Below are 12136 nucleotides of genomic sequence, written 5' to 3'. Positions count from 1 at the left end.
AGGCATGCTGAAGTGTAACCGGGCCCCAGCCACCCTATGCCCCAATGTCATGGTCTCGTACCAGCTGCTGGAAGTCTGGTACGAAGGATGCCACGCGGTCCTGGATCTCGGTGTCCCAGTCCTCATCTCCCATGGTGCAGGCTCTCAATCTGTACGGAGAGGGCAAGACCTTATTACCGGCGGCCACGGGAAGCTGCCGCAGCCCGGCAGAGCCGACAGACAAGGCAGCCGCGAATCAGGACTGGAGGAGCTTGTAAAGCCCAGACCCACCAGCACCCGCAGCACCACACGAGTCCCGCAGCTCCTACAACCCGGCGTTGCCCTTCCCGGCCGCCCAAGCCCCCCCAACAAGCTCTTCTTCGCGGAGCCCCACGCTTTCCACTCTCTCCCCCAGGACTTCCCACTGGTTGCGGGCCCAGGCGGGCCGCCGCCCAGCTTCCTTTCGCGGGGCTTCCCACCCAAACGCCACCCGCTCCCTTAGGTCAGCGCTGCCCAGGGACGCCATCGACCCCACCCCGGCGTGGCGGGAGAGCAGGCGGCAACCGCCCCACTCCCTCTCACCACCTCCGCTCCACGCCACGCCACACCAGCCGTCACGCGCCACAAAGGCTGCGCGCGCTCCTACAACGAGCATTCTTCCACTCAGCAGCCGCAGCACGTGCCGCTACCTACCAACCGCCACGCAGCGGCCCGTCTTTGTGTCACGTGCCACCCACCAATGGGGACGCAGCAGCCGTAGCGCCCTGGGCGCGGAGCGCTGCTAGAGGGTGTGAGTCATTCTCAGCCGTGAGTTTGAGTTTGTGCACGTGGTGCTGGCTCGGTGTGTGTCTGAGGCTGAGCCGCTGGCTGGGAGGGCTCCAGGGGCTCTGGGACGCTAGGCACGGTGCCTGGCGAGGAGCTCGGGGGCGGTGGGCAAGCAGAGCTGTGTGTGTCGCTGTGTAATGGGCTGCGGGTCACCCGATCGTCTTATTTGTATTACCATCGAGCCTCGTAGCCCCAGTCAGGGACCAGGACCTCCACTGTGCTAGGTGCTCTTCAAAGCAAAGACAAAGCCCCTGTCCTGTATGTCACTGTACTGGTGGTCTGGAGAAGGTTATTATACAGCTTGCTTTGTGAGAGAAAGGGAGAGACTGTGCAAATACAGTGCTTCTGGATGTATGTGTCAGGGTACAAGAGGTTTCTGTCACTAAAAGTAGAAAAGTCACTGCAAAGAGCTGTGAATGGATTACTGTACATAGGTTGCATGGGGGGAATCATTGTCCAAGGAGGGTGGATTATGTGTGACAGTGTCAGTGCACAAGTGATGCAGGGGATCACTGCTCAGCTCTGTGTATGTGTGTGCTGCAGAGCATGTACAACGTATTGGAAAGATTACTGCAACTATAGACTCTCGAAGCTCTTTGTCCCTGTGCAAGTGGCTGTTACTGTGCAAGGAGTCCTCTATATCACTGTGCAAGAAGTGGTAGGGAGCTCACTATTTAAGGAACTGTAGCTTTGATTCACAGAGATGCCTAAACCTCAGATTTAGGAATCTATACCCCAGTTTTAGGCTCCCCTGCCATCCACAAAAACCCCACCAAGCCTTATAGGCATCTAAACTGTTTTAATGCCTACATTTTCAGGGTGAATTTCCCACAGCACCAGTGCTTTTGCCTCTGGGTATGCATTGTAGGCCCTCGGATGCCTAGCTCCTGCCTAAGCCCCAGAGCAATCCACAAATTGGGGGAACATTGGCAGACTAACCCCTGTCTCACATATGGGGTTGATCTAGTGGAAGTTGTCTCAGAGGCCACCTACCAAATCAGGTCCCATTCAAAAATCTGGGGGGAGGTAGCAGAGCTCATGAGATTTTTAGCCCAATGGTTAGAGCACTCACCTTGGATGTGCAAGATGGAGATTCAGTTCCTTCCTCTGCATAAGATGGAGAAAGAATTTACATCAGGGTTTCCCGCACCTCTGAAGAGAGGTGTACTAACCACTGAACTATTGGATGTTCTGATGTGAGGTTACCTCAGTCTCTCCCTAACCAGCAAGCTTCAGAGTCATTGCCCTTTTGCTCTTTCTAACCCAATACCTATTTAAGTATCCACAATGGAACAGTCATTGGGCAAGAGAAAGAGGGAATGATTCTTTAGCCTGCTGGTTAGGGCACCCACCTAGGTGGTAGAAGACTCGGGATCCCTCCCCCCGTTCTAATCACTTTTTTGTTAATTATCCACAGTGGAATAGCTTCAACAAAATATCCAATACCTGGGTGGTTAGCGTATGCTCCTGAGAGCTAGGAGAACTCTGTTTAAATCCTTTTTCCCCATCAGGCAGGAGAAGAACTGAACCTGGGTCTCTGACATCCTATGTAAGTGCCCTAACTACTGGGCTAAAGTTAACAAGATGGGTGGTTCATTCTCCAGCCATTTTGCATCAAGCAAGGCAGGTGCCTAACTCATTCCCACAAGAAATGATTTAGACACCTGACTCCAGGAGTTGGGTTCCTGTTTGTGGCTCACTAAACAGAGATAGGCGCCTCCCTGAAGCCTAGGTTTAGACACCTATCTCCCATAGACTAGTTTAGGCAGCTCCCTGCCTAGCATGCTAGTTGTTGTGGATTCCATTCTAAGGTGCATATCTATCCCCATTCATTGTATTAGGAGCTTAACTCAGGCTTTGTGGATTGCAGTTTTGTTCCTGTGATTTTCTAGGAACCTACAAGTTAGGTGCACGATGTGCAGCATTACAGTGCTATGTCCCTTCCTGGATCCAGGCCTATGTGTATCACTTTACAAGGGGAAGAATGGGGGTCACTGTGCAGTAAGCTTTGTGTGTGTGCATGCCACTGTGCAGAAGGCTAGGAGAGGGTCATTCTGCAACTAATTTCTTGTGTGTGTAATTGTCGGGCCTAATTTATGCTGGAATAAATGATTGAGTGCATCCATTGTACCCACCTGAGTTGGTGCAAGATTTGCCCTAGCATCTATGCCAGGACTGCTTTACACCAATTCAGGCAGCATTTATCTTTGACAACTCTTATCCTTAATTTTCTGGCTTAAACCAGCCACCAGCCACACCCCCATCAGCCTTTGTATACCGCCTGTTATAGAGTGTTTGGGGATTTACTCATTTTTTAAATTCCTTGGGAAAAGATTAATTGCTTGAATGGGATTAGCAAACCAAGACAGTCTGTAAAATGCAGTAATTGAGCTAGGTGGTTAAGCCTTTGAAAGGCAGTTAATTAAAGAGTCATCTTCTCCTCAATGGGCCATCTTCTTCAGTGTGAGTCATGTATCTGCTCCACATTCCATATTGTGTTTGTATAGTCTGGAGAGATAATGTGGGAGGAGGATGACTGAGGGAACAGAAGGAATTCACCAACTGAGAGGGAGTTGTCAGCCCTGACAATTGTCAAAGAAGACCTCTTTTAGAGCTGACATCACCGATTGTGCCAGTATGTTGTGGCCACACTGGGACACACAATCCATTGAGCATGCACCAATTCAGACTACCCTAGTGCTTACCCATATAATATTTTGGGATAAATTATGCCAATTGCTGCCTCCCCAATTGACTGAAGCACTTTTGTGTTTGGATACAAGGTGCTTTCCAGATGACTGAGAGGGAGCAATTACTCTAGTGTAGACACAAAAAGAAAAGGAGGACTTGTGGCACCTTAGAGACTAACAAATTTATTTGAGCATAAGCTTTCGTGAGCTACAGCTCACTTCATCAGCTGCATAGTGTAGACAAAGCCTCTGTAACCAAGTTAAAAAGATAACTAACATACTGTAAAATCTTAATGTAGACAGGTCAAGTTGTAGTTTTACCTCAGTTTAGCTAGTCAGGATAAACCAGGTCATCTCAATTAGCTAACACAAAGTATTAACTACAACTTGCCTTGTCTACAGTAGGATTTTACAACATTACCTGTCTCCGTTTAAAAAGAAAAAACACTTTAAAACTCCAGTGTAGTTATAGCATCTGTGTGTAGTAATGTGGAGGGGTATAGGTTGTTTGTCAGAAGAAATTCTCTTCTTCCCAACCCTGCCACCAACCTTTTGTTGTGCGACACTGCTGTGATTAATGGAGATGGAGTTCACATTGAATTCTGTTGCAATTTCCCCCCTTTTTCTTTATTCTGTTTTCTGACTTGTACAAATAAGTATATTATATGTATTGCATATGTCTTCAGTTTCATGTGTAAAATACAGTATATTACAATGTGCTAGTTAACTCTAGCTGCCACTTCAAGTCTTTAGTATGGGTTTCTCTCCCGTCCATTCATAGGAATTTTACAAATAAACAAGATATTTAAAATATACATACATGTGTGTCTTCTGTCTATTATTAGAGCAATCAAGTCTTCCCCTCAGTGATTTATTTGTAGAAAAGTAAGTCAGCAAAATCTTTCACGTTTCTCAAAATATCTTTTCCCTATACCTATAATGTTAAATAACATACCAAGTTATTAAATAACATACCAAGTTAACATACAAATAACAAGCTCGTGCTCAAATAAATTGGTTCGTCTCTAAGGTGCCACAAGTACTCCTTTTCTTTTTGCGAATACAGACTAACACGGCTGTTACTCTGATACCCAAGGAATGTATTTCCTCCCCCATTTGCTGTGCATTCATTTGCATTTGAATTTTATGAATATATTAGAACATAATGTTTATCTCAGCACATAGTTTCAAAAGCTTTGTATGGCTATCATGATAAAGAAATGTATAAAATAAATCAGAGTTAAGTCATGTTTCTCATTCCCTTTTGACTTAATAAATTTATTTACACTTTATATTCAGAAGGTTTTTTCTGTGCTCCTTGATTTGATTTATATCTGACTGTGAATAACTTTTGTAAAACAAGACATTTATATAATTGTAAGAAAATATGTATGTGCTTCTTGTGCACTTAAGAGCAATGAATGGGCAGTATGCTGGAATCCTAAGCAGTTTAGTTTACTCCCCTCTATGAAATGCACCTTTACAGGAGCTTACAGCATGAGGTTCTAAGACCCTGCATCAGAATATAAGAGTATTACTATTATTTATTTACTCACTCTAATGTCAGGATTTATAATAGAGACACATATTTAGTGTTATTGACTCACCCTGATGTCAGGTTTGGTGGGTCTTGTTACCTCCAGTCCAAGTTGGAGTAACTTCCTCAAGGAAGTGTGGGTGGAAGGGAACATCACAAGACCAGCACTTCCATCCTAGGGACAGCTAAGCTCTGAAGAGAAGTTTTTGTTTTTTATGTTAACAGTAAAGGCAAGCCCTAGAAAGGGAGCAACTTTGGACCATATTCACTGGGTTTATACTTGATTTGGAAGGGGGTGGGAGGGAGCTACCACTGCTTATAATCACTTGCACTGACTGAAAAAAACCTTGGCTTTGTGTTCTTTTTATGGCTGTATGATGTATAAAAACATTTTGAAATGTTTTTATACAACTTTAATACTTTGATGTTAATCTTACACATGTGAGGAATATCAAGTCTGGTCTTCCTTTGCTGGAAGATTTCTTGGGACACCAGAAATGATTATTCTAATCTTAAAAGAAAGGGTGAGGCCTGGTCTACACTAGAAAATTAGGTCAGTTTAACTATGTTGGTCAAAGGTGTGAAAAATCCACACCCCTGAGCAGTGTACTTAAGCCAACCTAAGTCCCTTTCTTCCACTGAATTCTTCCATTGATTTAGCTACTGCCTCTCAGGGAAGTAGATTACCTACACTGAAGAACTCCAAAGTAGAGGGGAGGAGGGTAGGTTGTGGAGTACCCATAGTGACACATATCTCGAAGAACCATCGTCACTGCAAAAGGTGAGTAACTTCCTCTTCTTCTTCGAGTAGTGTCCCTATGAGTGCTCCACTTTAGGTGACTCTGGAGCAGTACCCACCACTGGAGGCTGGGATTTCGGAGTGGAGTATTTTACTACAGAGAGTACTATGGAGTCGAAGATGGTGTCAGCGGCCAAATCTTCAGTGATCTGATAATGTTCTGCGAAAGTATGGACAGAGGCCCCAGTCATTGCTCTATAGATTGGGGAAATAGGTGTATCCTTATGGAATGTGACTGAGGTAGAAACTGATCTCATGGAGTGTGTATGGACGGAAGCAAGTTGCGCCCTTGCTAAGTGATTAATGCAACTAGAGACCCATTTGGATAGTCTTTGAGGAGATATCACACAGCTTTTGGATCTTTCTGTGGACAAAAGGAAGAGTTTAGGGGATTTCCTGAAGTCCTTAGTCCTGTCCAAGTAGAATGCTAATGTCGTTCTAATATCTAGCATATGCACAATTGTCTCCCAGTTGTCACAATGTGGTTTTAGGAAAAAACAGGGAGATGGATCTGTTGATTCATATGGAAAGTGCAGAAAAAGTAGGGAGAAACTTGGGATATGGCCCTAGAGTTACTTTGTCTTTACAAAAAAAAAAGAAAAAAAAAAAAAGGCCGTGAATGATGGGTGTGCCATAAGGGTCGCTATTTCTCCTATGTGCCTGGCTGAGGTGATGGCAATTAGAAATGCTGTCGTCATGGACAGGTGTAAGAGAGAACAAGTTGCCCTGGACTCGGAGGGAGGTCTAGTCCAAGCCCTGAGAACTAGATTAAAGTGCCAGGCTGGAGTGGGTGGTGTCACATGGGGGAAGAGAGTCCCAATGCCCTTAAAGAATCTACGCATTAGTGGTTGAGCAAACTCCAAGTGGGAAGCCATTTTCGCCATGAGATGTACCTTAAGGGAGCTGAGGGAGAGTTTAAACTGTAGTGCAAAATCAGAGGGAGGAAAAATGAGGTTGGGTCTGTCCATTTGGAATGGTACAAACTTGGAGTCATTTACATTTTGTAGATAGGTATGTGGAGTGGTCAACTTGTGGTTGTGTTGCAACATGTCTTTCAGCTTGTCAGAGCATTCTTCTTCTAAGCCTTGGAACAAAGAAAGATCCAAGCCTGGAGGCGGAGGACCCATGGGTTGGGGTGAAGGGTCAGCCCATTGTTTTGAGAAAGCAGGTGAGGAATGGGCTGACATCAGAGGAACAAGAGGGCATATTGCCATCTGTGTCAGGTGAGGGAGCCAGACTCGTCATAGTCAAGAGGGGCAATCACAATAACTCTCGCTTTGTTTCGCTGAATTTTCAACAGAATCTTGGATAGAGTAGGAAACTGGGAAAAGACATACAAGTGGGCCCTGTCCTCTGGGAAGATGAGGGCAACTGCCTGTGAATGCTTCCCCAAGCCGGCCCTGGAGCAGTAACAAGGACCTTTCTTGTTCCGATAAGCAGCGAAGAGATCCATACTCCGGGTTCCCCAAAGGGTGGCTATATCTTGAAGCACCTTTGAATTGAGTATACACTGGTTGTCATGAGAAAATTCCAACTGAGACTGTTGGTTGTCCCGTTCTGTATCCCTTGTAGACAGACAGCTGAGATGAGCACATTGTGATGGGTGCATCAATTCCAAAGTTTGAATGCTGTCTTTCAGAGGGAGGGCGATCTGGCAACTCCTTGGCAGTTTATACAAAATATACAAGTCAGATTAAGTCCATCATAACCTTTGTGTGTTGTTTTTGATGAAAGGCAAAGTTTGTGCACAGGCACTCCTGACAGCCCTTAGCCCCAAAAGAGTGATATGGAAGGTCATTTCTGTGGCCTTCATTTCTGTGGAAGGCCATTTGTCCTGAACCTTGTTGTTGTGTAGGTGAGGTCCCCAGCATATTAGGGAGACATATGTCCCAGGGTGGTGAATGTGGGTAGCGAGAGGAACGCTCTCACTCATACTGCATCAGGTTGGTGCTGATAAAGTCCAGTCACTGTACCAGGGTTAGTATGCCACTACAATGAAGTGAACCTTGGAGAATACCCTGTGTGGAGCAGTCTGTTCCTATAATGATCCTCCCCAAAGGTAAGCAGTAGGAAATCTCCTGTATGATGGTTGTATTGAGATATGGAAGTAGGCACCCTGTAGGTTCAGAGCTAGAAATCAATCTCTTTTCTCTAGAGCTGGTCCTAACTGCTGTGAAATAAGGTAAGGTGACTTCTGAGTGGCGTGACAGGTGTATAGATGGCAGCTGATGCTGTAAGGTATAATTGTTCAGGCCCCTGGCCAACTCATCAAAGTGCTTATAAGAGGCAGTTTGAGAGGTCATGGATTGGGGTGCAGACTGTTCTCACTTTTGAGCCCTGGGCCTCTTACGCTGTGGCTCGTAACAGCACAGAGATGGTGAATATTGAGAAGATTGTGATCTGTGGTGTGGTTGAGAGGTATGTCTTCTCTTCTGTTCCACAGTGTAGATTCCTGTCATAAATATAAAGGGAAGGGTAAACACCTTTAAATCCCTCCTGGCCAGAGGAAAAACCCTTTCACCTGTAAAGGGTGAGAAGCTAAGATAACCTTGCTGGCACCTGACCAAAATGAACAATGAGGAGACAAGATACTTTTAAAGCTGGAGGGGGGGAGAAACAAAGGTTCTCTTGTTCTGTGTTGCTTTTGCCAGGACCAGAGCAGGAATGCAGGTCAGAACTCCTGTAAAGGGCTAATAAACAATCTAGTTTGATATGCGTTAGATTCTGTTTTGTTTAAATGGCTGAGAAAATAAGTTGTGCTGAATGGAATGTATATTCCTGGTTTTGTGTCTTTTTGTAACTTAAGGTTTTGCCTAGAGGGACTCTCTATGTTTTGAATCTGATTACCCTGTAAGGTATTTCCCTTCCTGATTTTACAGAGGTGATTCTTTTACTTTTTTCTTTAATTAAAATTCTTCTTTTAAGAACCTGATTGCTTTTTCATTGTTCTTAAGATCCAAGGGTTTGGGTCTGTGTTCACCTATGCAAATTGGTGAGGATTTTTATCAAGCCTTCCCCAGGAAAGGGGGTGTAGGGTTTGGGAGGATTTTGGGGGGGAAAGACGTTTCCAAGCAGGCTCTTTCCCTGTTATATATTTGTTAGACACTTGGTGGTGGCAGCAATAAAGTCCAGGGGCAAAAGGTAAAATAGTTTGTACCTTGGGAAAGTTTTAACCTAAACTGGTAAAAATAAGCTTAAGGAGTTTTTCATGCCGGTCCCCACATCTGTACCCTAGAGTTCAGAGTGGGGAAGGAACCTTGACAATTCCTAAGGAGTGTAGTGTGGTCTGAGAATCCTTCAGGATGTGGAGAGAAAATCTGTCTCCTCCGCAAAGAATTTGGCCCTTCAAATTGGAAGTCTGTAGCTTTTTGGACAATCTAGAGAGGTGTAGCAAACAAAAAAAAAACCACAAACCACCTCAGTACCACTGTCATGGAGACTGGGCGGGCAGCTGTAACAGCTACATCCAGTGGTGTCTCTAGGACCGGTCTGGCTATTAACTGACCTTCTCTAAGAATGGTCTGAATCTGTTCTTTTTGTGTTTCGGAAACATCTGGGTTTCCCAAGATTAACAAAATTGTTTTGGCCATGACAGTTTGGTAATTTGTGACTCTAAACAGTAATGTTGTCAATGAATAAGCCATCTTGTGAAGCCTAATCATATGTATTTGACTTGGCGTTATGTTGCTTGCTTCATGCATTCACAACATCTACTATGATGGAGTTGGGTTGGGGATGTTGAAAACAAAGTCTGTCTCTTTGGGAGAAATGTAGGGTTGTTTTTGTTTACACTCTGTTGCTGGTTGGTGCGATGGAGGCTGGTGCTGCCAGATGATTTTGGTAGGATCTAGAATCAGCTCATTCATTGGGAGGACAGTTCTAGATGAAAAGGTAGTGTGCAGAATTTCCACCAACTTGTGATGTGTATCTACCACCTCCTATAAGGGAGTCTGCAGCTCGTCTACCACCCTCTTGGTAAGATCCAGAAAGTTCTTAAATCTTCACCTAGTGATGAGGGGTGGGCAGCACCTCCTCATCTCTCCCAGATGAGACTAAGTGTGCTGAAGAGGTAGCTTCCTCTTCAGGTGGTTTTTTTTCCCCCCTTCTTTCCTGTTCTGAAAAAGCTTTCTCCTGTCCTGGCTCAGGTGCTTTCCTTGTCCTGGCTCAGGTGCCAGGCTGTAGCAAACCATCTGGTGGACTCTCCCTGAGAGACACCAGAGATGGTCGCATCACATGCTTGTATATGCCCGAAGAGTTACAATATGGTCTTGGGAGGGAGAGAGAGGAAGGCAGGCACGGGCGGTTGGTGCGATGGAATTGGGGATGACCCTTGTAGTGTGGTGGTGGGCCACCTTGAGGGGCCAGGGAATGATCTCCTCCTGGCCAGTGTCAGATTCATCAGTGGGTAAGGGTGCTGCTGCCTGGGGTATTGGCACTATACGGCCCAGTGCTAAGAGCGATTCTGGGTGCCGAGATATGCTCGATACCGGGGTCCTGGTACCAAGTAATGGGGATTGTGGTTCTACCCCAATCATCAGGTCTCCAGGGTACCAGAGCTCATTCAGTACCATGGGTTCATTTGGTACCACAGAGGAGGGTCCGTGGTACGTTGTCAGTACCGATAGTTGGGCAGAGCACTCCCTAAATGAGAGTTTTGCCCAGTACAAAAAGTTTGTTGGTGCCACTTTTTTAGAGACAGTATGGTAATTGTCTCTTCCTGGGTACTGAGGCCACAGGTCTCCAGAATATCAGAGCACCTGTGTTACCATGGGCTCATGCGGGACCCCAGAGGAGTGTCTGTAGTTGGTATCAATGGTTGGGAAGGTGCAGAACACTTCCTAGATGGGAGTTTTGTTGCATCTGGTACCAAATGGTTTCTCTATGCCGCTCTTTTAGAGATGGTACGGTAACTGTCCCCTTTCCTTAGGGGACAGTAGCATTGCCTCAGAGCATGAGGGTGGAAGCCTCTGGTGTCTCGGTGCAGAAGCAGAGCTGACAGCAGGGCTTCTCTGTGCCGCTCTTTTAAAGATGGTACGGTAACTGTCCCCTCTCGGTGCAGTAGTTGCCCAAAGTAGAGCTCAGAGCAGCCCAGGGCTTACTGAAGCCCCTTGTCCAGGTGGAGAGCAGAGCTCCGAGCAGGGCAGAGCTCACAGCAGGAAGCCCCTTCTCAGGTTTCAGCTTCCAGAGCTTCCTGGTGCCCAACCCTGCGGTAGCTGAGCTCACAGCAGGAGGTTCCTCTGCTGAGGGAGGTGGCCGCTCTGGGGAGTCCCACTGGCTGGGCAGCTCCCTGATCCCTGCCGAGATGGCCGCACTAGGGCCAACACCTCTCTGGCTGGCCAATTGCTCGGAGGAGCCTTTCCAGGGGGAGTCTGTTGGTGGCTGCTTTTTTTTTTTTTTCTTCTCCCCTCACCCCCTCCTCCTCTTCACCACTGGACCCCTTTTGAAGTGAAGGCTCTGGGGATGATCCAGGGTCAACACCCACCAGTCCTCTGCAGACTGAAGAGTTTTCTCCATATGGAGGAATTTTTACTTCAGCTCATAGCTCCTGTGAGGCTGCAGTTTTAGCTGTGACAGATAAAGCACTTCTGTGAGGGTCTCCCAGGCACAGTGTCTGGCCATTACATAATGCACCTGCCAGGAGTCAGTTCCTGAAATTACTGAGGGCCTTTGCAAGCAATATGTCCAAACTGTCCTGATGCTATGTAAGATATAGCACTGATAGTCCCATTTTGTGCGTACCCAAGGAAGTAAGCATAATATGTGAACCAAAAAGGCTGCTAGCCCCGCAGCATCAGTTATGCTATTTCCTGGACATTTATAAAGGCTAGCAAAGCAAAGTACATGTCATATGCATTTTCAAGAAGCTGTTTCCAGGCTACCTGCATACCTATTTTTGTCCTCACTACATTAACAGAGACAAGTCTCACTATTGCTTCAGCAGAAGCCAGATGGTGACTGAATGTCATTAATACCAAAACACTCAAGTGTAGATGTGGCTAGAGAGTTCAGCCACCAGACGGGGACAGGATTTTTCTAAGGGTATGTCTAAACTATGGAGACTATAACTATTTCTGCAAGGCATAACTATGCTGGCAAAGCCCCATAGTGTATACACAGCCTACTCCAACAGAGGGAGTTTTTCCATCACTATAGGAACACCACCTCCCTCAAGGACATTAGCTATGTTGATGGAAGCAGTTTCTGGCAACATAGCTTAATTTACACTGGAGGGTTATGTCTGCATAACTAAGTTGTTCGGGGGGAGCGGGGGGGGGGTGTTTTTGTCACATTCCTGACCTACATAGC

General features: G+C 46.1%; 1 protein-coding gene across 4 annotated transcripts in view; it reads right to left on the bottom strand.

Annotated features, from left to right (window-relative positions):
* Nucleotides 1–666, bottom strand: part of DDX4 (DEAD-box helicase 4) — a 104118-nt gene extending 103452 nt beyond the window's left edge. For 2 of the 4 annotated variants that reach the window (XM_048851196.2, XM_048851199.2), the window contains exons 1-2: nucleotides 562–660; nucleotides 62–149 (exon numbers count right to left, since the gene is read on the bottom strand). In XM_048851196.2, the coding sequence (XP_048707153.1) occupies nucleotides 62–133 (72 nt within the window). In that variant the 5' untranslated portion in view covers nucleotides 134–149; nucleotides 562–660. Of the gene's footprint in view, nucleotides 1–61; nucleotides 150–270; nucleotides 522–561 lie in introns of those variants that run through there. The other 2 variants (XM_048851197.2, XM_048851198.2) reach the window with 2 other exon arrangements.
* Nucleotides 667–12136: the final 11470 nt, after the last annotated feature.

This window comes from Caretta caretta, chromosome 5 (assembly GCF_965140235.1).
Source record: "Caretta caretta isolate rCarCar2 chromosome 5, rCarCar1.hap1, whole genome shotgun sequence".
In the NCBI taxonomy this organism is placed as follows: domain Eukaryota; kingdom Metazoa; phylum Chordata; order Testudines; family Cheloniidae; genus Caretta; species Caretta caretta.
Note: the sequence above shows the minus strand (reverse complement) of the source record. Positions and strands in the feature narration are given on the sequence as shown.